General features: G+C 42.4%; 2 protein-coding genes across 3 annotated transcripts; one reads left to right on the plus strand and one right to left on the minus strand.

The window, feature by feature from the left end:
• Positions 1 to 705: 705 nt before the first annotated feature.
• On the minus strand, positions 706 to 2834 carry LOC112222926 (dynactin subunit 3). Its single transcript, XM_024385792.2, has 7 exons — positions 2674 to 2834; positions 2273 to 2357; positions 2043 to 2129; positions 1828 to 1911; positions 1657 to 1715; positions 1485 to 1544; positions 706 to 1189 (listed from the first exon to the last, which is right to left on the minus strand). Exons 1-7 carry the CDS (start codon positions 2773 to 2775, stop codon positions 1103 to 1105), a joined length of 564 nt encoding a protein of 187 aa, XP_024241560.1. The 5' UTR covers positions 2776 to 2834; the 3' UTR covers positions 706 to 1102.
• Positions 2835 to 2958: 124 nt separating this feature from the next.
• On the plus strand, positions 2959 to 25430 carry LOC112222925 (autophagy protein 5). 2 transcript variants are annotated; one of them, XM_024385791.2, is made up of 8 exons: positions 2959 to 3217; positions 4020 to 4177; positions 4549 to 4676; positions 5169 to 5247; positions 9220 to 9382; positions 9836 to 9930; positions 18553 to 18670; positions 23921 to 25430. In XM_024385791.2, the coding sequence occupies exons 2-8, from the start codon at positions 4070 to 4072 to the stop codon at positions 24055 to 24057; spliced, it is 828 nt and encodes a 275-aa protein (XP_024241559.1). In that variant the 5' UTR covers positions 2959 to 3217; positions 4020 to 4069; the 3' UTR covers positions 24058 to 25430. The 2 variants fall into 2 exon arrangements, with proteins under 2 accessions (XP_024241559.1, XP_024241557.1); XM_024385789.2 differs by having other exon boundaries at positions 4016 to 4177; positions 23921 to 25429.

Consider the following 25430-nt stretch of genomic DNA (forward strand, 5'->3'; position numbering starts at 1 on the left):
TATGTTGTGTGGTCCCACTACGACTCAGGAAACCATGCAGTTTGAGGCTACAGATAAAATAAATTATGAATTTAACAGGGTGATGACTGCACGTGATGAGCTTGATGCTCCTTTCCAAAACATATCGAGGGTCTTATTCTGGTGACATAATGGTCGATGTGGCTGTTATCCATAATAATCTCATCATGTAGGTAGCCTACACGCAGCTGTCGAGCAGTTGGCAAAAGTGGGCACATTTGCTATGTAACACAACAGTTTGACAAAACCATCAATAGAATTGAAAATGGAAACCCAGCGAACTTGTATTTTTCATTCGGTACATGGACATTTTACAATAAACGTTATTTTATGTCCACTACTTCATTACGCACAGGCTTTTATCCGCAATAAATCATTTTCATGGAAACACATCTCTGGTAGGAAAATGCGCCTACTATTTTATGCAGATTTTATAAGTTTCGCATTAAAATCTGTCGCAAATTGGATGGAAACCTACCTTGACTAAAAATACGTTTTTACAATGGATCAATTGCATCTCCGATTGTAAAACGTCTTCTCTTCGTAGTCCTAGATATGTTTTTTGAAATACCTGTAATTAAATGCAAACATCAGAAAAATACTCCCAGGCACAGTTTAAGTTTCGGACATTAGTTTTATAATAATATATTGAACAAAGTATTGCACAAACAGAAATAAACCAAATAGTTCAGGTTGAACAGTATGGATTTTATTGCAATTACTTTACATTTGCAGTCATGTCTGATATACAACCATTTAAAACCAAGACTTTGTGGAAGAAGAATTAAGTTAGTGTGCAAATTCTTCTCTATGCTCTACTGTCAAGCGACCCAGAAAGAAAGCAGTCTTGTGACTGCCTGGAGCAGTGTTGCAGAGTTGGAATGCATGGGTACATTCTATGTTGAATAAATGTACAAAGAGGATATATATATTATTTTTTTTAAGCTATGCAAATGTCTCTATATGTAGCTGTAAATAAATAACAATAATATCCAGCAAGTTACATTAATGTGCATTTCGGACACTTGACACAGATGACATCATGCTGTGACGTTGTCATAATGGTCATCACTGGACATAATCGCTACTCCACTTGACGGATTCCCTTTGCCTCCTCCACTTTCCGCAGGCTCTCATCCCACTGGGTGAACTGCTTGGACAGCAGGAACATCTGCCAAAGAGGTCAAGGTTCAAAGAATTTTGTGGGCTGGGCAGTTCATTCCATTAGCACAGACTAGACATTTCTCAGAGTTCAACATGACTTGACAGAAAACACAATCTAGGTAATTACTTTTAGCAACCACTCACGCTTATTCATCTGACCGAGGAGGTCAGGAGACAAGACAGCCAATGTACTCGACAGTTTCACTCGCTAACCTCAGATATATATTTTCCTCTGGTTTGATCAGTGTTATTTATTCATTTCAAGAATTCCATTATTTGCTATTATAATGAAGGAAAGGTACCATTTTGTTATACTCCTCAAACAGCTTCTTCACCTCTAGGGACTGGGCCTCAGTTTGGTCCTTTGAGAAAATGACAAGAATGGTGTCACTAAGATACGCTAGATTGACTTTTGTGAATTACAGTGTCTTGTGAGGAAGACAAAATCAAGAAAAGAGAGGGGGGGTTTCATACCTGCTCTTTAATGTGAATCTGAGACAAACGCTGTAGCTTGGTGGCATGCTCTGGCACATCTGTGAATAAGAACTTTACAATGAGTTGCATTCAACTTAACAAACACTATTTAATCTATCATCACTTCAGACAGACCATATTGTAATGGTACTTAAATTCCCTCGCACTGACCTCTGATGTAGTTGCTGTCCAATAGTGGCTGGAGGTTGCTGACCTGCTCCAGAAGGGTGGCCTGGGAAAGGAGGAAGTCTTCCTCTGTGTGGAGAAACAAGTGCATGAATTTGAGACTGGAGGCACATATCCATACGCCGGAGGCCTACTCAATCACCATGATGCAGGACCAAATTTGGCAACATTTACTCACATTTTAAATGAAAAACTCTTACCAGCAAGGATGAATTCCAGCTTCATGGCATCAGGAACAGTGATGTGGTCAGTGAACTGAGGGTTCAGATACTTCAGCAGGTCCTCAACTGTACAGAGAACAAAAGGTTGTAGAATATATACTAGTTACTATGTGGGAAATATAATCACAATTGACCTTCCTTTGTGATTGTCCTGGTAATAATGTGTCCCATCCAAGTCACACAGTTGTGTTGTCTAAGATGTCACTCACTCTTTTTGTGTAGAATCTTCACTCGTTCCCTCTTATTTGCAGTGTTTGTAAGGGCGGCCTGAATTCTGGAGAGGGAATCCGCGCACTAAGGAACAGAGTGCATTAGATGATAAAGTAAAAAGCAAAACTTGTGAAAATAAACCGTGTTATTGCCGTGCTGGCATTGAGTTATGTAGCTATCTAGTTAGCGATTACTCGCTCGACATTAAAATATTGGATTGTAGCTAACTTAGTCGGAATGCCCTGGCATAGCTGTTCTTCACACATTTCCCATAATATTGATGTCTAAGCATTGATTGTATAAAGACAGTAGGTGTGCAAAAAGGGCGTTCGCTAGCTAGCCAAAGCTAGCAGCCAATTGAATCACTATTCTGCATTTTTAATATAAAATATTGTCAAACCTTCACGGGTTTCCCTCCCTTGTTCCTTTTTTCACCGTATATACGACTTTCCAGCGTCTCAAGACGCGTTTCGAGGTTATCAACTTCAAATTTCCTATCCATTCTTGATTCAGGGAGCACAACAAATGGATACGGATCGTTGTAATGACGTCCAACAGGCGACGACGCACAATTATTGCGTCATAGCAAAAAAAATCTACGGATCGTGAAAGGCGCCATATATGTTGTCCTTAAAGACAATTTCAGTGGTTTGCAAGCTGTAAATGAAACTACCAATAACTACAAAATTACTTATCGATTGCTAGGCGAATCAAAATTGTCGTCACTAACCAACAAATTTATAGGTATTCTTTGCACTGAATTACAACCATCTCGACATGATTATTGTAATACACTACAATGAACGCTGGATGCCACTCTATACTGCAGGTTACACCTCGTCGGGGAAAGGGGGATTTCCTTGCTTTTTTTCCTTGATAGACGAATGACAACACCACCACGGCCCTCTTCCTTCATCGCAGCTGGTTACAAACGCTCTAGAAAAGTAAGATGTTGTTCATCATTTGTCTCAACTTTTAGTAATGATCTGCTCCTTGTCCTACCACTTGTTTAGGGGAAACTTTCAAATGTGCCCACAGCCTCGCTACTATTCCTGCCGATGCCAGTGAGGCTAGGTAGCGTACGCAGCTATCTAGCTAGTTGGCTAGCTAGCATGTCAATACATAATAATTTACATGTAAATCGTTGCAAAGTAACTAATACACCATTGCTTAATTAACTATGTTAAATGTAATCTTATTCCTCACCACCAGTGAAGTCGTGGCTAGTTAGTTACAGTATCTAGCTAACTAGCATTTTGTATTTCTCCACTAGCCTAACGCTGGCTAGTTGAAGTTGTGTTCACAAACTGTGGTAAGATCTTTGCAGAGCTGTGATTGACTGGTTCAAAAGAGCGCTTGATTGACACGTTCTGTAGAGAGCTTTCGAATTTTACCATTCTGGTGTACTCTCTCATATGAGACTGACTGTCATTGGTGCAAAATCTGGAGTTCAAACAACAACGGTCACTCATAGACGGTCACTGCCACTCATAGACAGATAATTATAGTTTTAGCCATGTTGTGAGGTTATGCAGGGTTGGTTTACAATGACATCGTTTACAAACAACCAAGTATAACAAGCTCATATTTTGTGTTCGGGTGTGGTAGGACAGTTAACAATTAAACTCATGAGGAATTGATAAATTAAACTCTTCAAGAATCAATGGGTATATAACATTCATTTAAAAGTCCCAAAATGAATGTACCAATCCAGGACTGACCCTTTAATCTGTTGATGACAGGTAGGTTGTAGCTAGAGAATTCTTCCTTTATGTGCCACTGGGAGCGACGGGAGGATGGCAGATGACAAGGACGTGCTGCGAGATGTTTGGTTTGGTCGGATTCCGACCTGCTTCACACTTTACCAGGATGAGATCACAGAGAGAGAGGCCGAACCCTTCTATGTAAGTGTGACATGCAGACTAGTACTATATATATACCATTTTTAAAAACTGATGTGGCTTTGCCGGACAATGCCAGTGGAGGCTGCTGAGGGGAGGATGGCTCATAATAATGGCTGTAACGGAGCCAATAGAATGGCTTCAAACACTTGGAAGCCATGTATTTGATACCATTCCTCTCCAGCCATTCCATGAGCCTGTTCTCCCCAATTAAGGTGTGACTAACCTCATGTGCAATGGACATGGCATTTGTGACATAGATCTAGCTAATTCAGGTCACACACATGACTACTGAGCCGGCTTGAGCCATGGACTCTTGCGGGAACCTAGATTGAGCCCCTCCCTTCTCCCCCTCTCTGCTGTTCTCTCCTTAGCTCCTCCTGCCAAGGATGAGCTACTTGACTCTGGTCACAGACAAGGTGAAAAAGCACTTCCTGAAGGTCATGAAGGCCGAGGACATAGAGGAGATGTGGTTTGATTTCGAGGGAACCTCACTCAAATGGTGGGTGAGCTTTAAATTAAGACTGCGAGCGCTATGTGTGTTGTCAATTATTTACTTGTTTTAAGAACTACTAGTGAATATAATGGTTAGAATTCCCTGTGCCCCTCCATAGAAACAAGTGTCCTAGCACAGCAGTAGAGTAAAGTAAATATTTTAGAGATCACAATTAAGCATATCAACTCGCCTCCTATCATCATCAATGAGTAGACTACATACCGATTAACTGCAGTCTTACATTTCAGGCACCAGGTGGCAGCCCAACACAAGTGTTGGACATGAGTCCTAATCTTAAAGTGACATACACATTTAACTCAGACCTTTGGGTAAATAGGGGGTTGATTTAAATTATTTTCTCTAAAACGTATTAATCGGTTACTTAAGATCCAGCCCAAGGTGAATGAGAGGATAACTCATTATGATTCAGAGTTGGACAAGAATGAAGCTCTGCTGACATGTTTTCTCAACTGATGTGGCTGTGTTTATTCATTGCAGGCACTATCCAATCGGATTACTGTTTGACCTGCATGCCTCCAACACTGCCCTGCCCTGGAGCATCACTGTGCACTTTAAGGTACAACACAGAATTTGTTTTGCAGCAAGTTAACATAGTACATATGGAGCAGCAACTATATTTGCTGCTCCAAATGTAGAATATTCCAGATGCTGGCCTGTATATAGCAGGGGTTGGAACCAAAATAATTTTTCAATCGTTTCGTTCTGAACAGAATCGCTTTTTCCCCTGTTTCGTTCCACTGTTCCGACCTGAAAAAGAAAGTTCTTAACCGGTTCAAACCAAAAAAAAGTACAGGTTTATTTAGGTCCTTTCTGTTCCTTTTTTAACCTGTGAAATATATACACTGCTCAAAAAAATAAAGGGAACACTTAAACAACACAATGTAACTCCAAGTCAATCACACTTCTGTGAAATCAAACTGTCCACTTAGGAAGCAACACTGATTGACAATAAATTTCACATGCTGTTGTGCAAATGGAATAGACAACAGGTGGAAATTATAGGCAATTAGCAAGACACCCCCAATAAAGGAGTGGTTCTGCAGGTGATAACCACAGATCACTTCTTAGTTCCTATGCTTCCTGGCTGATGTTTTGGTCACTTTTGAATGCTGGTGGTGCTTTCACTCTAGTGGTAGCATGAGACGGAGTCTACAACCCACACAAGTGGCTCAGGTAGTGCAGCTCATCCAGGATGGCACATCAATGCGAGATGTGGCAAGAAGGTTTGCTGTGTCTGTCAGCGTAGTGTCCAGAGCATGGAGGCGCTACCAGGAGACAGGCCAGTACATCAGGAGACGTGGAGGAGGCCGTAGGAGGGCAACAACCCAGCAGCAGGACCGCTACCTCCGCCTTTGTGCAAGGAGGAGCAAGAGGAGCACTGCCAGAGCCCTGCAAAATGACCTCCAGCAGGCCACAAATGTGCATGTGTCTGCTCAAACGGTCAGAAACAGACTCCATGAGGGTGGTATGAGGGCCCGACGTCCACAGGTGGGGGTTGTGCTTACAGCCCAACACCGTGCAGGACGTTTGGCATTTGCCAGAGATCACCAAGATTGGCAAATTCGCCACTGGCGCCCTGTGCTCTTCACAGATGAAAGCAGGTTCACACTGAGCACGTGACAGTCTGGAGACGCCGTGGAGAACGTTCTGCTGCCTGCAACATCCTCCAGCATGACTGGTTTGGCGGTGGGTCAGTTATGGTGTGCGGTAGCATTTCTTTGGGGGGCCGCACAGCTCTCCATGTGCTCGCCAGAGATAGCCTGACTGCCATTAGGTACTTAGATGAGATCCTCAGACCCCTTGTGAGTCCATATGCTGGTGCGGTTGGCCCTGGGTTCCTCCTAATGCAAGACAATGCTAGACCTCATGTGGCTGGAGTGTGTCAGCAGTTCCTGCAAGAGGAAGGCATTGATGCTATGGACTGGCCCGCCCGTTCCCCAGACCTGAATCCAATTGAGCACATCTTGGACATCATGTCTCGCTGCTTTAGTCCAGATCCCTCCCTTTAATTTTGAGTGTGACTCCAAATCCAGACCTCCATGGGTTGATAAATTTGATTTTCTTTGATAATTTTTGTGTGATTTTGTTGTCAGCACATTCAACTATGTAAAGAAAAAAGTATTTAATAAGAATATTTCATTAATTCAGATCTAGGATGTGTTATTTTAGTGTTCCCTTTATTTTTTTGAGCAGTGTATATTTTTAACATTTTGCTCATTAAATTACTTCACCAATCAGTGCGACAAGCTAGTTATTTACATGCATGATAAGCTAGTTGTTTACATGCATGATGGACAGATGAGTGTAGCCTATGGCGCAAGATGTGACAAACATTTTGAGGGTGTGGAGAGAGACGGTTGAGGAGGAGGCGTGAAGCGCTGGGCATCTTGTTATGACAGGCATTATATGAATTAGGTTCACAGAATTATACCTAGGAGGAGCGTCGTTTATGGAGGAACTTTGAATGTCCTTTGAGCTAGCTATCTAACAAGCTTGTGTGTGCAGAGTGGCACCAGAATTTAAAACACATCTTACCTTTTTGTAGTTAATAAATCCAATGTGAAACATGATAACTAGGCCTATAGTACCCTTAACTAGCATTGAAAAAGTTTACACATTGTTCTCTTGCTAATTAAAAATCTCTCTCCCTATCTTCTGAATCAAGCTTGTAACGTCAGTACAGTTAGTTGCCTATGCTGCAGAGGGGGAGGGGCAGGTAGCCTAAACACGCACAGGCAAAGATTTTCAGCTTCCAGGTAGACACTGGAATACGCTTCTGAGTGACAGAGTGAGGGCTTTGTTGTGTTTTGTTGTGGGACTAGAAAAAAATGACTGGAGCTTATAATAATTACGTTATTAACCCGGTTCCCATGCTTTTAAAATTATGTCTGTGTTCCCGAAACAGTATGGATCACTTTTGTTCCTTGAAAAATTTTATTTTCCGTTTTTCAGTTCTTTTCCCTGAACCGGTTCCAACCTGTGGTATACAGTGCTAAAAATCTAGATGTCGACCGATTTATGTTTTTTCTATGACGATACCGATTATTGGAGGACCAAAAAAGCTGATACCGATTAATCGGCCGTTTTGTTTTATGTATACATTTTTCATTATTTTATATATATATATTTAGTATACATATATATATTTAGTGTACATATATATTTTTCTATATATGTGTGTAATAATGATAATTACTACAATACTGAATGAACACTTTTTAAAATTTTAACTTAATATAACAAATAAAAATCTATTTAGTGTCAAATAAATAATGAAACATGTTCAATTTGGTTTAAATAATGCAAAAACACAGTGCTGGAGAAGAAAGTAAAATTGAAATATGTGCCATGTAAAAAAGCTAACGTTTAAGTTCCTTGCTCAGAACATGAGAACATATGAAAGCTGGTGGTTACTTTTAACATGAGTATTCAATATTCCCAGTTAAGAAGTTTTAGGTTTTATCATAGGACTATTTCTCTCTCTACCATTTATATTTCATATACCTTTGACTATTGGATGTTCTTATAAACACTATAGTTTTGCCAGCCTTTTCTCGAGAGTTGATAGGCTTGAAGTCATAAACATAAGCATTGTGAAGAGCTGCTGGCAAACGCAGAAAAGTGCTGTTTGAATGAATGCTTACGAGCCTGCTACCACCGCTCAGTCAGACTGCTCTATCAAATATCAAATCATAGACTTAATTATAATATAATAAACACGCAGAAATACGAGCCTGAGGTCATTAATATGGTCAAATCCGGAAACTATCAGAACGGAACCATTCCGTATTTGATCTAACGGGTGGCATTCATAAGTCTAAATATTGCTGTTACAATGCACCAGCTTCAATGTTATGTCATAATTATGTAAAATTCTGGCAAATTAATTATGGGCTTTGTTAGGAAGAAATGGTCTTCACACAGTTCGCAACGAGCCAGGCGGCCCAAACTGCTGTATATACCCTGACTCTGATTGCACAGAACGCAAGAGAAGTGACACAATTTCCCTAGTTAATATTGCCTGCTAACATGAATTTCTTTGAACTAAATATGTGGGTTTAAAAAAATATACTTGTGTATTGATTTGAAGAAAGGCATGTTTATGGTTAGGTACATTGGTGCAACGACAGTGCTTTTTTCGCGTATGCGCTTGTTAAATCATCACCCGTTTGGCGAAGTAGGCTGTGATTCGATGATAAATTAACAGGCACCGCATTGATTATTTGCAACGCAGGACAACCATGTGTAGTTAACTAGTGATTATGTTAAGATTGATTGTTTTTTACAAGATACGTTTTATGCTAGCTAGCAACTTACCTTGGCTCCTTGCTGCACTCGCATAACAGGTAGTTAGTCTGCCACGCAGTCTCCTCGTGGAGTGCAATGTAATCGGCCATTATCGGTGTCCAAAAATGTTGATTACCGATTTTTATGAAATCTTGAAATCGGCCCTAATTAATCAACCATACCGATGAATCGGTCAACCTCTATAAAAAGCCGTCCTGCCTGTGTGGTTTCTCTGAGGTAGAATTTCCCAGAGCGTGACCTGCTCCACTGCCCCTCTAACTCTGTGATTGAGGCCCACTTCATGTCCAGCATCAAGGAGGCGGATGCCCTCAAACACAAGAGCCAGGTCATCAACGACATGCAGAAGAAAGACCACAAGCAGCTGTGGATGGGCCTGCAGAACGGTGAGCCCCCCCCCCACACACACACACACACACACACACACATACACACACACACACATACACATACACACGTAAGTATTGACTTTGGGACTCTGTACCCTTATTTTGCCCCTCTACTCAACAACTTACATACCCCCAAGCCAACCAGTCAAAACCACGCCACCCACACTCTCTGAACATTGTCTTTGCCTCAGCTGCAAAGTTTTTTTCTCTTCTCACAGGCTTCCATAACCAAAACAGAGAGAGAAAGAGACAGTTACAACTCCACCCAGAAGAGAAAACAGATCTGAAATATTTCAAAAGCTAAAATTGTGTGAAAGTGAGATACAGGGGAGGGGAGTTAGAAACCAAGACAGGTTAACAGAGTTTCAGAAGCCTTGTAGAGCTGGTTTAAAAACATAAAAGGAGATGGGGACAGTTTGTATGTAAATGTAGTTGTGTTATGTTCCTCAGATAAGTTTGACCAGTTCTGGGCCATGAACCGTAAGCTGATGGAATACCCCACAGAGGAGGGAGGCTTTCGCTACATCCCCTTCAGGATATACCTGGTAAATGGGCTAATACATCCCTTGTCGACATCACAGCCAGTGTGACCTGCAGTGTGGCATCATTGGTACTGTTAATAGATGATGAAAAATACGTCAGGTCACAAATACGGCAGGTCACAAATACGGCAATGCATAGTCATGAAAGAATACTCTTTTACCATCTGAGCAGCAAATAGAACACGATAGTGCATTTAGGAATATGAGAAAGCATTAAGTGAATATGGAAATCAGAGTAAGAATGGAAAAAAATACACAGTACACAAAAATAAAATGTGACAACTGAAATGTGCTGCACAAACTGCTTATCAACACATTCATGAATGAATTGTCACTCCACTGCCTGGTATTATGACGATGCAGTGTAGTACCTGAACTGTCCCGTAGATGGTGACGGACTAGTAAGGCACTTCATGAATAGGATACCGACCAAGTCCTGTGGCTTAAAGTGGGCTGCTGTTAAGCAACTTTTAAATTGTTAGTAAGCTTGTAATTTAGTGTGATCCAGTGACAGAAACAACCCAAGTGCTCAGTTGCAAAATATTTCCTGGAGATATTCAGTGAATAACTTTTTCCCCAAAAATTGTATTTTGTTAAACTCCTTTGATAACAGCAGATAAATCAAACAACCCTCATATTTTCCCAGAGATCACCCACCCATTAAACTCCAAATGTCTTAGCCTAATGTTTTTTCTGACCGTGTGCTTGGCGAGCGATTCGTTTGGCAAGTTTATAGTTGGATGTGGGCAACTCAAATGAAGTGTGCCCAAACCGTGGGATGCATGCGGGCACAGGTGAATTCCTAAGGGGGATCCCGCCATCCATGACTCAGATGAAATTCCCTCAAAAAGATGAATAAGCACCAGTGTCTCTCCCTGAAGGTCTGGAAAACATTAGGCCGTGTTTATCCCATAGTGTAGGAAAACTGCGTGGGGACACTGCGCCAGGAACAGGCATGATTTTACTGTTTTACTGTGTTCAATAAGCCCTCGGATCAGCTCGACTGTTATATAGCTTTGCCTACCTTTTTCCATAGTATTTGAGGCCATCTCTTCTCAACAAGAATAAACAAATGAAGGCATGTTTGGACGAGTCAGTTGTGAAGGGGTTCTAGTGATATATTGCTGAATATAGATTGATGTGGACATTTCTCCATGGGAATCTGAGTAGGTTGTCAGGGCTTTGCTGCTGTGTTATAACAGATGTCAGCCTTTATGCTCATAAAATCTCTCATCAATGTTTTCACTGGAATGTTACAATCATAAATCTATTCAAAATGAAAGAAGACCAAACAGAACAATAAAATATATCATTCAAGTGTTGACTAAAACATTATAAAATGTCTTGGCCTATATTGACTTTTAGTTAGTAAAGGAAACAAAATGTTACCACAAAATGAGATTTTTTGCTACTTCCAGGAAAATGTGATGTGATGCCTAGTCTTCAATTATAATATTGTGAATTCCTTCACGTGGATATATGGCTATCATAAACAAATACATGCAAAATTAAACAAAAGCTTGGTACAAATTAGCCTTGGGACACAACATTGGGAGTCTTTGTATTGGTTGGACAATACACAGACTCCCAATGTTGTCCCAAAACTAGGTACATATGGAACTCATTTCACACTTCAACAAAGTGGTTTTTATTTTGCCTATAATAAAACGGTCCAACACAATAATAAAACAGTGGTTGTAAAACCACAGAGGCCTTGTGTACTCCAAAGTTAACTGAACCAACGGCAGACAAAGCTATCCCGCGTCCGGATGCAGTAGTCATCATCGATGACTATATTTCAACCTGCAGGCCCCCCTCTGACGACAAATTGCGGCCTTTAGTGTAAATAACATGTGCTGCTTTTGATGCAGACATAATTAATGACAATATTGACTCTAAATAACAAAGCACTCACTTCCGCTAGACTGTGCTCCTTTTTGAAAAGGGAAGAGATTTTGAGGGGATGGATTTATGTGTCTATGCGTGTGCGTCCTAGAGCGCCATTGTGCGCACTTGGTGATTGCACGCGCCAGTCTTATTCGGCCGCCTGTTTTCAGCTCCAAACGTGACGCCACTGTGTTACAAAGTGTCAAAGCCACTAAATCTGGCGTAAAATGAAAATCCCACTGGGCAAAAACTGGTTGACTCAACGTTGTTTCCATGTCATTTTAACCCAAAAGATTAATGTGATGATGTTGAATCAACGTGGAAAACTGATTGGATTTGCCAAAAGTAAGTAACGTAAGGGCATCCAATTCCATGAGAGGTAGCCTACATGTATACTGTAAATTACATGGTGCCTCAGTGGTTGAGGAAAATTAGAACTCCAAAAAATCTCCTTGGAATTTTTATTTACGAGTGGAAGGTCTTGGGCTCAGTGAGAAAAGAGCCAATGCTTTCTCTCCAACTGACTCACTCAGTGAGGGGGATTTGATTATCTGGGCCGGGTTACCCCCGGTGGGAGGAGTTTGCACCTGGTGAAAAGTGAATAGCATTCATTTTGGACCGGGCTGGCTCCCGGGAGTGAGCCAGGTCCCCCGTTCAAAGCCCACGGTAAAGTAGGCTCAAAACAAAAGTGACGTAGCCAAGACTAGATTAAATTAAGCACGTGGAGTAACTGCCTTCCAAACAAAATCTAGTTTGAAAATTCAAACATATATTTTATGGAAAAGAGAGAGATGTTTCTAGATGATGCACCATGCTGCCTTGTTGACAACATGACCGAGCAGCGCACATCACTGTTCCATTTGAGAAGGGCACTCCTCCCTCACCGCTTTTTCCCATTCATGTCACGGGCCAATAATAAGAAGAATTATTATATTGATTGACGTTTGTGCACCTCAGCCACCAGTTTACTGTCAATTAGTCGGATTGAATCCACACCAGCAATTAGGCTATGGGTTGAGTCCCCTTGCTTGCTTCAGTCAAGGAGAGCGAGTCTCTTTTCCCCCGACCTCTCATCGTTCGAGAGTTAATGACGCATCGCTCTTGGGTGTCGCCAGGTGGTACTCTGCTAGCTCTGGTGTCACACGAACTGAAAAGAAAGTGTCACCGTCCAAGAGTATCGCGCTTCTCTCCAGGATCAATGGCCCCCTCTTTGTATGGTACCCGGGTCAATTATTCATGGCGGTTTTTAAAAATGCAACGAAGTAGCTGTCACTTATCGCACTCTCTCCACTCCAGCTCCCGGCATAATCCCGCACAAACTCTGCAATTCCTGTCAGTGAGTCACTCTTTCTGGTAACCCAAGAGCCAGCTTCGCGCCTTTGGAGCCACCTTCCCTACCATGCGCCCGGCGGTGTTAGTTACAGCTCCGTTACCCAAACCCTCCCGTTGCCTGTTTCCTTTTCACAGCTCCCATGATTAGTTGCTATTGTGTGTCAGACTCGCCGTTTGTCACTTCGGTGGCCCCTGGTTTCCCTGAACTGATAGACAAACTGGTTTCCCAGAACTGATAGCAACCCGATCGCCGGTGTCCGTGTGCGAACACCTGATCTTCTGGACCATATCCAGCGAACGCCACCTTTCTCATTGCCCTCAGATCAGAGACTGGGTAGCAAGCACCACTTTTAATATTTGACTAGATGTGTCTGTAGGTGGACTCTTGTCTTCAATAGGTCGTTATCAATTAAACGTCTCAAAACAGTGCAGAGCGTTTGATTTGGCTGCTGGGGGGCAAGGAGACCCCCAGCTCCACTAAAACCATTAACAACTGCATGCCATTTTCAAGGGATTGTTAAAACGTTATACATTTTTAGTTGTAATATCATCACCTCTTGAAAAGAATAGTCAGAACTACACATTTTAGATTATTCCATACAAAACAATTGCGCACATTTAGCTCTATCATCAGAGTTAAACAGCAAGTAACGTGCTTTTCATGATCACTAAACATCAATTGATCGTGTCATTTCAGATGTGTGAGGGTAGCCTATCCATTTGAAATGGAACTAGCTAGCTAAGCAAACAATGTACATTTACAGCGGGGCAAAAAAAAAAGTATTTAGTCAGCCACCAATTGTGCAAGTTCTCCCACTTAAAAAGATGAGAGGCCTGTAATTTTCATCATAGGTACACTTCAACTATGACAGACAAAATGAGAAAAAAAATCCAGAAAATCACATTGTAGGATTTTTAATGAATTTATTTGCAAATTATGGTGGAATATAAGTATTTGGTCAATAACAAAAGTTTATCTCAATACTTTGTTTTATACCCTTTGTTGGCAATGACAGAGGTCAAACGTTTTCTGTCTTCAGAAGGTTTTCACACACTTGCTGATATTTTGGCCCATTCCTCCATGCAGATCTCCTCTAGAGCAGTGATGTTTTGGGGCTGTTGCTGGGCAACACAGACTTTCAACTCCCTCCAAAGATTTTCTATGGGGTTGAGATCTGGAGACTGGCTAGGCCACTCCCGGATCTTGAAATGCTTCTTACGAAGCCACTCCTTCGTTGCCCGGGCGGTGTGTTTGGGATCATTGTCATGCTGAAAGACCCGGCCACGTTTCATCTTCAATGCCCTTGCTGATGGAAGGAGGTTTTCACTCAAAATCTCACGATACATGGCCCCATTCATTCTTTCCTTTACACGGATCAGTTGTCCTGGTCCCTTTGCAGAAAAACAGCCCCAAAGCATGGTGTTTCCACCCCCATGCTTCACAGTAGGTATGGTGTTCTTTGGATGCAACTCAGCATTCTTTGTCCTCCAAACACGACGAGTTGAGTTTTTACCAGAAAGTTATATTTTGGTTTCATCTGACCATATGACATTCTCCCAATCTTCTTCTGGATCATCCAAATGCTCTCTAGCAAACTTCAGATGGGCCTGGACATGTACTGGCTTAAGCAGGGGGACACGTCTGGCACTGCAGGATTTGAGTCCCTGGCGGCGTAGTGTGTTACTGATGCTTTGTTACTTTGGTCCCAGCTCTCTGCAGGTCATTCACTAGGTCCCCCTGTGTGGTTCTGGGATTTTTGTTCACCATTCTTGTGATCATTTTGACCCCACGGGGTGAGATCTTGCGTGGAGCCCCAGATCGATGGAGATTATCAGTGGTCTTGTATGTCTTCCATTTCCTAATAATTGCTCCCACAGTTGATTTCTTCAAACCACGCTGCTTACCTATTGCAGATTCAGTCTTCCCAGCCTGGTGCAGGTCTACAATTTTGTTTCTGGTGTCCTTTGACAGCTCTTTGGTCTTGGCCATAGTGGAGTTTGGAGTGTGACTGTTTGAGGTTGTGGACAGGTGTCCTTTATACTGAAAACAAGTTCAAACAGGTGCCATTAATACAGGTAACGAGTGGAGGACAGAGGAGCCTCTTAACTTCTTGCGTCGAGCCATCCCGGATCCGGGATCGTGAATACAGCCTCAAGCTCATTACCATAACGCAACGTTAACTATTCATTAAAATCGCAAATTAAATTAAATTAATATGCTAGCTCTCAAGCTTAGCCTTTTATTAACAACACTGTCATCTCAGATTTTCAAAATATGCTTCTCAACCATTGCAAAATAAGCATTTGTGTAACAGCTAGCGTGGCTAGCGTAGCATTTAGCGTTAGCATCAGCAGACAACATTTTCACAAAAACCAGAAAATCATTCAAATAAAATCATTACCTTTGAAGAACTTCAGATGTTTTCAATGAGGAGACTCTTAGTTAGATAGCAAATGCTCAGTTTTTCCTGAAAGATTATTTGTTTAGGAGAAATTGCTCCGTTTGGTGCGTCACGTTTGGCTACCAAAAAAAATAAAAAATTCAGTCTTCAAAACGCCGAACTTTTTTCCAAATTAACTCCATAATATCGACTGAAACATGGTAAACGTTGTTTAGAATCAATCCTCAAGGTGTTTTTCACATCTCTTCATGATATATCGTTCGTTGAAAGCCTCCTCTCCTCTCAATCACTGGATGACTGCGTGCAGCTTGTAGATTACGCACCAATTTAGACAAAGGACACCGGGCGGACCCCTGGTTTGATTTGATTTGATTTGGTAAATGTAGTCTCTTATGGCCAATCTTCCAATGATATGCCTACAAATACGTCACAATGCTGCAGACACCTTGGAGAAACGATAGAAAGGGCAGGCTCATTCCCGGCGCATTCACAGCCATATAAGGAGACAATGGGAAACAGAGCTTCAAAAGTTCTGCCCATTTCCTGGTTGAAGTTTCATCTTGGTTTCGCCTGTAGCATGAGTTCTGTGGCACTCACAGATAATATCTTTGCAGTTTTGGAAACCTAAGAGTGTTTTCTTTCCAAAGCTGCCAATTATATGCATAGTCGAGCATCTTTTCGTGACAAAATATTGCGCTTAAAACAGGCACGTTTTTTTATCCATAAATTAAAAGAGCGCCCCCTATATCCAAGAAGTTAAAGAAGAAGTTACAGGTCTGTGAGAGCCAGAAATCTTGCTTGTTTGTAGGTGACCAAATACTTATTTCCCACCATAATTTGCAAATAAATTCATGAAAATTCCTAGAATGTGATTTTCTGGATTTTCTTTCTTCTCATTTTGTCTGTCATAGTTGAAGTATACCTATGATGAAAATTACAGGCCTCATCTTTTTAAGTGGAAGAACTCGCACAATTGGTGGCTGACTAAATACTTTTTTTGCCCCACTGTATCTGGTTTTATCAGAGACTAGGCTTTTGGAAAGAGCTTGACATCGGCAAGTCCTCGTGCTGGTCAAGTTGTCAGTCGGACTACTGTCATCACTATTATAGATGGCAAGCAAATATAGCCATTTAGTTTATCTACTGAAAGTTTTAGCCATATTGGCGTAATCTGTTATTAACTAGCTAGCCAATTATATCTTTATAAAAACATTTTTACCTCGGTGCCTGTCATGTCTTTCAGCAGCAATCATAATTAAACAATTAAAAACCATGTTAAAAAGGGGATCATGTTAGCTAACTTCACTAGATAGGTCTACGCTGCAGTTGGAGAGGAAAACTACATTAGGTTTACTTATCACTATATGTTTAGCCAACTGGACTAAGTTTTTACTGGTAGCTTGCAAAGTAAACATCAGCTAACAGTACATCTGCAAATGCACCCTTCTGTTGTTTGACAGGCAGAGCCCGCAAAGGATGGGAAAATTAACCTAAGCCACTTACACTTGTCAGGTATAGTTCACTTTCACTTTATATCACTCAAATGTCCAATTAATGGCAGCCAATATTGAGATATCATGAGGCTACCCTCACATATCTGAAATGACACAATCAATAGATGTTTACTGATCACGGAAAGCATGCAGTTACTTGCTGTGTAACTCTGATGATGGAGCTAAATGTGCACACTTGTTTTGTATGGAACAATTTGTAGCTCTGACTATGTTCTTCAAGAGGTGCTGATATTAAAATCAAATAGTTATAACATTTAACAATCTCTTGAAAACAGCACAATGGTTTTAGCGAAGCTGTGGGTTTCCTTGCCCCCCAGCAGCCAAATTGAACGTATTGTGACGTTTTATTGATAATGACCTATAAGCCATTACAATGAGCTCATCCTCCGATTTCACCTCACCAGCCTCCCCTGTATTGCACCTAACTTTTATCACTGGAGTAGCCTGTGATTGAATCGTCAGACTTTGGCTTATTTAGTGGCATATTCATTTGGGGCGCAGTTCCCGAGGGCTTGGGTCTGCGCCAGAAATAATCCAGTCATGACTTGTAGCCTAGAATAAGCACTTCATTTTATTATTTTGCATTAGAGCTATTGTGTGGCTTTGTCAAGCTATTGCATAAAAGTACTTGAGTAATTAATTAAGTAACTTATTGCAAACAGGATGCATTTTTTTTCTGTACAGACTTCCTTCTTTTCACTCTATCATTTAGGTTAGTATTGTGGAGTAACTACAATGTTGTTGTTCCATCCTCAATTTTCTCCTATCACAGCCATTAAACTCTAACTGTTTTAAAGTCACCATTGGCCTCATAGTGAAATCCCTGAGCTGTTTCCTTCCTCTCCGGCAACTGAGTTGGGAAGGACTCCTGTATCTTTGTAGTGACTGGGTGTATTGATACACCATCCAATCCTAATTAATAACTTCACCAGGCTCAAAAGGATATTCAGTGTCACCTTTTTTTATTTGAACCCATCTACCAATAGGTGTCCTACTTTGCAAGGCATTAGAAAACCTCCATGGTCTTTCTGGTTGAATCTGTGCTTGAATTCACTACTCAACTGAGGGACCTTACAGATAATTGTATGTGTGGGGTACAGAGATGGAGTAATCAATTTAAAAATCATGTTTAACACTATTATTGCACTCAGTAATTCCATGCAACTTATTATGTGACTTTTTAAGCACGTTTTTACTCCTGAATGTATTTAGGCTTGCCATAACAAAGGGGTTGAATAATTATTTACTCAAAACATTACAGCTTTTCATTTTTGATTAATTTGTTAAAAATTATAAAAACAAAATTCGACTTGGACATTGTGGGATATTGCGTGTAGATCACAGGCACACAATCTCAATTTAATCCATTTTAAATTCAGGCTGTAACATAATGAAATGTCGGGGGAAATCAAGGGGTGTGAATACTTCCCGGAGGCACTGTATGTAATTTATTTGTCATGCTCTGATTCCTCTCCCCTCTCTCCGTGTAGACGATGAGTGACAGACCGTTCATCCAGAAGTTGTTTCGCCCCATCTCGCCCGACGGCCACACACACACGCTTGGGGACCTGCTGAAGGAGGTGTACCCCGTGGCTATACCCAACGATGGTACTTACCTACTCATAGACATTGCACAACACTAATTACACCTGTACTCCATACACTTCTTACACACACACACACACACACACACACACACACACACACACACACACACACACACACACACACACACACACACACACACACACACACAGTCCCACAAGAGAGAGCAGACCTGTTTCTTCCTCACTGTGCTATCAAAGGGTGCTCTGCATCTCACAGGAAGCCAGATAATAAAAGACATCAGACATGTAGGTCTATTTTATTTACACAGTAAAAGAGGACTTTTCGAGATCAGTGCTCAGATATAAAACACACGAGAGGGTCGAGGAGGGAAAATAGTTGCCCTCATGTGAAAGAGTGAAAAGCGAGGGGATGGGAAGAAAATACATAGTGGAATGAGGAGCGGCGCTACATGTAGAGAAGAGGGAGCGCTGGAGAGCGAGGCAGCCTAAACAGGTAGTGTCTGGAGGGCTGTGCAGAGGAAGTAGATAAGCAGACAATGGAGCTGTGAGACAGAGGACCTGCAGGAGAATCACCTGCATGGTGTAATGCACCATTACAATTACTACTGCTCTGTCTGCCTGCCGGCCTTTATCTCTTTCGCTCTCTGTCTGCCTCCCTCACATGTCTTTCTCTTTCTCGTTCCTTCTCTCCCACTCTCTCTTGCTTTATCAAGAATCACTATATTTTCTTTTCATCCCCTTCCTGTACTTATATAATCTCTTTTCTCAATTCCTTCTCTGCTCTCCTCTGAGGATGGTGGTGGCTTGGCTTGATAAAGGTGAAAGTGCTGCTTTGTCTCCCGTCGTTTGTTGTGTTTCCCTCTCTTCCTCGCTGGGGAGATGGGTGTGTGATAGCGGGGGATTATAGCTGTGTGTTTGGATTAGAGGGACTGGGGGGGTACTCAGGCAGCCTAATGGCGGCATTGTTCACAGACGTATTCTTGGGAGCCGATTCCTTGTGAGGACCTATCGGATAAGGACGTCTCAGCACTCGACTCTGATGTTTCTAACATCAAACCAACATTTTTAAACATTCCCCTCTGTTTTGTCTGGAAGCCTTAATGGTCCTTCAAGCACCCCCCGAAACCCATCAAACTGAACTAACCCAACGAAACATGTAACCAGGGGTTATATTAACTGGGGATTCCCAGCATATGGCGGCGTGATACTCAGATGAGTCGTACTGTTACCGGACCGGACCGATGTTCTTCCACCCACGCAGGAAAATCGAACATCAACATCTTATTCTGATTAGCAGTCGGTTGGTCGGCTTTGACATCTGCGAACGCTTTGTTTTGACCAAGGTATTAGACATGGTTTGACTGGGTTAGATACAGACAGGAGAGATATGTCTGAACAGTAACACGTTTCTCCCCATGTATGACGCAGGACAAATTCAATTGAACAACCCTCAAAAAGAGTTGCCTTGTCGGGTCGAAGCCTTCCGAGAATTTCCCCGTCATGTCCTTTACAGATGTGACATGTTTCTTATGAAGAAAAACAGGTTTTGTGGTGATATTTCTAATAAGTGGAGAATGCAGAAATCCCCCCCGACTGACAAGCCCACGCGCCAACAATACTCGCCTACACACCACTCTTATTGATTTTACTCATTCATGGTACAGCCCACAGAACAAAGGAGTGAAACTATTGGCCAATCCGCCCACACAGAACACCACAGTCAGAATCAATGGCGAATCCAGTCTCTTCTCATCAAACGGGCTGTCTCACTGTTCAGAGAGTGGGGGTGTTCTGGGTTTCAGTGGTTGGTTTGATATGAGGGACGGTGGGTGTGTGAGGTGTTGCTAGGTGTTGAGTAGGGGGAGGCAGAAATGAGACAAGAGGTCTCCAAGTCAATACCTTATGGTCTGTTTATTGTATACCTGCAAACTCCATTTCCCTGTTCTTTCTTTTAAATGCAATTGAGTATATTCATGAAAAAACAAACTAACTTGCTGAAGGAAATTACTCTTATGAGACATCACAAGACACATGTTTTTCAGGTCTAGAGAGATGTATTGATAGATTTATACCTGTCAGTTCCCCCTAACACACATATTTCTTATTGGCCTACCAGTGTGTTGGTTGAGTTCTGGTGCAACTGTTTCGTCTTGGCTGGCCTCACTGCAGGGAAGAATGGGGTTGTGGCCTTCTTAAATTGGACTCGTCTATACTTAAGTAACAAAACATGTCTTGACTGTTAGTCACTGCAATACTCAACCGCAGTGTGTGTGCAAATTTGTCATCTTTTATTTTTATTCAAACTATGGTGGTCAATATTCCTCTTTGGAAATAAGTTGCTATGGAGTTATACATTGCTATAGTGTTTGGGATTGGGGTCAATAAAGTGATGTGTTTTGATTAATGCCATTAACATTAATCAAACGCAACTGTATTGGCCCCAATCCCAAAACACCATAGTAATGTATAACAGCCATGTATGCATCCCAAATGGCACCCTATTCCCTAAATAGTGCACGACTTGTGATAAGTGCCCATAGGACTCTGGTCAAAAGTAGTGCACTATGAAGGAAATGGGGTTCCATTTGGAACGCATACCATGTTAATGGCTCACAGCAGCACAGTGTGATTCAGATGTGAAAACATCAGTCAGTCTTCCTAAGACACCTGATATTATGTCACATTCCAGAAAAACCTAGGTGATATCCCACGCCTTCTGGCCACCGTATAGAAGGATCCATGGAAAATACGCAATATAATTCTATGTAGAGGACTCAAGATCCTTCCACTATGGCACAGCGCTTTCACAACGTTTCAGAGGAGTACAGATTAATCACGTTGGTCTCCGCCCTCTGAAAAAGACATGACAACCATAAGAGGGCCTACCAGACCATACATTCTGTGTGCAGATATTCAAGCTGTGCATATTTGGGATGAATTTCCCTTGTGTCATAGTGAGAGTGTCAGGGGAGTGCCCCTCCTCCCCCACATGCGCCTGATGCTGTCACCAGGGGCACAGTATGTGGAAGAGAGAGGGAAAGTGTTATTGCAGTATGAATGTTAGTACTTGTGAGTGTATTGATCGTACACACACACGACCACCACCATGCTTGACCGTTGGTGTGAGGTTCTTACTGTGGAATGCAGTGTTTGGTTTTCGCCCTATCATAATGGGACCCATCTCATCCAAAAAGTTGACTCAAGTCTGTCAAAAAGCACCTGGAAGAGCCTGGATGATCATCAAGACTCTTGGAAGAATGTTCTATAGACAGATGAGTCAAAGTCAAACACTGCATTCCACAGTAAGAACCTTAACACCAATAGTCAAGCATGGGGTTGGTAGTGTGATGGTTTGGGGATGCTTTGCTGCTTCAGCACCAGGACGACTTGCCTTAATAGAAGGAACCATGAATTCTCGTCTGTGTCAGACCAGAAGAATGTCAGGCCATCCTTCGATGAGCTGAAGCGCAGCTGGGTCATGCAGCAAGACAATGATCCAAAACACACAATCAAGTCGACATGGAAATGGCTAAAAAGCAACTCATTTGAATTTTTGGAATGTTCTAGTCAAAGTCCAGACCTAATAATCCCAATTGAGATGTTGTGGCAGGACTTGAAATGAGCAGTTCATACTTGAAAACCCACAAATGTCGCTGAGTTAAAGCAGTTCTGCATGCAAGAGTGGGCAAAAATTCCTTCACAGCGATGAGAGAGACTGATCAACAACTACAGGAAGTATTTGGTTGCTGTCATTGCAGCTAAATATGGCACAGCCGATTATTGAGTATAAAGGAGCAATGACTTTTTCCACACAGGGGTATTGTTAATTAAATAAAGTTCTTTGTTTTCTCAGGTTCCCTTTTATGTAATATTAGGTTTTAGTTGAATATCTGTTAACATTCAGTATCAAAAATATGCAAAAATGGGCCTCCCGGGTGGCGCAGTGGTCTAGGGTACTGCATCACAGTGCTAGCTGTGCCACCAGAGACTCTGGGTTCGAGCCCAGGCTCTGTCGCAGCCGGCCGCAACCGGGAGGTCCGTGGGGTGATGCACAATTGGCCTAGCGTCGTCAGGGTTAGGGAGGGTTTGGCCGGTAGGGATATCCTTGTCTCATCGTGCACTAGCGACTCCTGTGGCTAACCAGGTCGCCAGGTGCATGGTGTTTCCTCCGACACATTGGTGCAGCTGGCTTCCGGGTTGGATTCGCGCTGTGTTAAGAAGCAGTGCGGCTTGGTTGGGTTGTGTTTCGGAGGACGCATGGCTTTCGACCTTCGTCTCTCCCGAGCCCGTACTGGACTTGTAGCGATGAGACAAGATACTAACAATTGGATACCACGAAATTGTGGAGAAAAGGTAGTAGAAAAATAATAATAATATATTTTTTTAAATATGCAAAAATAGAGAGAATCAGAAAGGGGGCAAATACTTTTTCACGCCACTGTATATCCATACTGTATACCAGTCTGCAGGTGGTGGGTGTGACTGAGGAGCTTCTTACTAACCCTGGATTCTTCACTTGATTGTAACGGTCGTTCAGATATTACGTGTACATGCAACAGTATGCATCTTTTGGTACCGTATAAGGAGAAACGGTCAGTGTATGTGTGTGTAGTCATATAGACACTGAGCTCCAACATGACTTGGCTACTGCCCCCTCTAGTGTTTTGACCCCGCCCTTCCCCTCAGTGCTCTGATATGAGTGGGTGAAAGGTTGTGACCTGGGGCCCAGTGTCTCTGAGTGGGTGGGGCTACTGTTGCTTTGAGTAAAACCAGTAACTTACAGACATCAATGTACACACATACAACATATGTCCATTGAGACTTACTCACACCCATTCAGATACGTTTACCTGCTGGCAATCTTTCACGCATGCAGATTATCATACTAACTCACACTTACACACAAACACACACGTGCACCCCTCGTCGGGCCATCAGAGTGAGTGAGGCTCATTTGTCTTGCTGTGTGACCTGTGGTCAGTCCCAGGGTCAGGCTTGGTCACTGTGATTGATTAATCTGTCTGTCGCTAGCCGAGAGGCTTCGGTCATTCTGAGGTGAGAGGGACAATTTAAGCACACTTACTTAACTATCGCTTGCACACAGACACACACTCTCCCACACTATAATCAATGACTAGTGATGTTTAAAGAATATCCTAGCATTTCTGTTTTGTAGGAATATAAATATATGGAGTCCGACACACAGTCAAAAGGATTTTTAAATTGAAGCTCATTCTCATACTCCATCCCTCTCCCTCCATGTCTCCCTTCTCTCTCTCTCCTTATACAGACGAGTCCAAGCATTACCAGGTGGTGATCCATGGGATTGAGCCCCTGCTGGAGACCCCGTTGCAGTGGCTGAGCGAGCACCTCAGTCACCCTGATAACTTCCTCCACATCAGCGTCATACCCGCGCCTAGCGACTGACACCTCTGGCAAAGTTTGGTAACACCCGGCAACTGGGAAAGTTGCAAAACTCCGAACGGACTCTTCACAGAGCAGGAAAACCCACGTGACTGGGGGCGAGGAGTGACGCAATCGCAGTGTGACGTCATCTCATTCAACTTGTCCCAAAAAGGAGCCCACCAGGAGAAAATTTACCATCTTCTGTTTTCCATCTCTTTTCCTCTCCTCCTTCGCACTCTGTCTCTTTTGGACCTTTACCTGTTTGGGGAAAGTTGTTCCGCCCAAAATGTGGAAGGCCAAACTGAAAGAGTGCTCATCTGTTTAAAAAGAGAGGCAGGGAGATTCCGCTTACCTCTTCCTCCTCCTAGGGAAAGAGAGAGGGCCCAGACATGCCTAGTGGGACCCTCTACAAACAGAATTTGCCTTAGTTTTCCCGAGTCACATCATGAGCTACACTGCTGGACGTTCATAAAGTCACACTGAGTTTACACACTTGTACTGTATGCCACTGAGGAGTGAAAGGGGATTTTTAAAGACGCTTCACTTCTTCATTCTTTGTCTCTCGCTCTCTGTCTGTCTGTATATTCTCTATCTTCCTCTCTCACTGTATTTCCTGTTTCTTTCTTCTCTCTCTTCCTCCCTCCCCCTCTTTCTCTCTCATTTACTGCCGACGCTCTCTCATCTCCATAGCTAATTATCTTATTGGAATTCCTCCTGCTACTAATGAGACCGCTAAACTTCTGTCTCCATGCCAAGCCTTGGGGTTGTGTGAGTGTGTGTTGTAATTGGAGACATCATTTAAAGTCTCCTAGAGGGGACATGGAGGGGGTGAGGAAGGTGTGAAGAGTCCGAATGGAATCCTGTCTGTCTTCTCTCTTGCGTGTCTCGTGTCAAAGGGAGATGGGGCCAGACATGTAATTTGGAGTGTGTTGTTAGTCGAAGGGGAGGGAAACTTGTGATGTCACACCTGTCTAAGCACGTCAGGCTTCCTCATTCGCCGCCTAGGAGGATGGGATAGGGGAGTTTACAGCTCTGAGTCAGGGCTGGGCTCGACGTGGGGTACTGTATGAGGGGTAGGCATGTGCATACGTGTGTGTATGTACATGTGTGTATGGGTACTTTTTGCACATTTTGTTGTTACAAAGTGGGATTCGGATGGATTTCATTATCATTGTTGGTCAATGATCTACACAAAACACTCTTATGTGGAAGAAAAATTGTAACATTAACAAAATACAAAAAAATGTAACACTACGTATTCACCCTTGAGACTACATGTTAGAAAAACCTTTGGCAGTGATTACAGCTGTGAGTATTTTTGGCTAAGTCTATAAGCGCTTTGCACACCTGGATTATACAATATTTGCCCATTAAAAAGTCTTCAAGCTCTGTCA

The sequence above is a fragment of the Oncorhynchus tshawytscha genome, linkage group LG03, assembly GCF_018296145.1.
Source record: "Oncorhynchus tshawytscha isolate Ot180627B linkage group LG03, Otsh_v2.0, whole genome shotgun sequence".
Classification (NCBI taxonomy): Eukaryota; Metazoa; Chordata; class Actinopteri; order Salmoniformes; family Salmonidae; genus Oncorhynchus; species Oncorhynchus tshawytscha.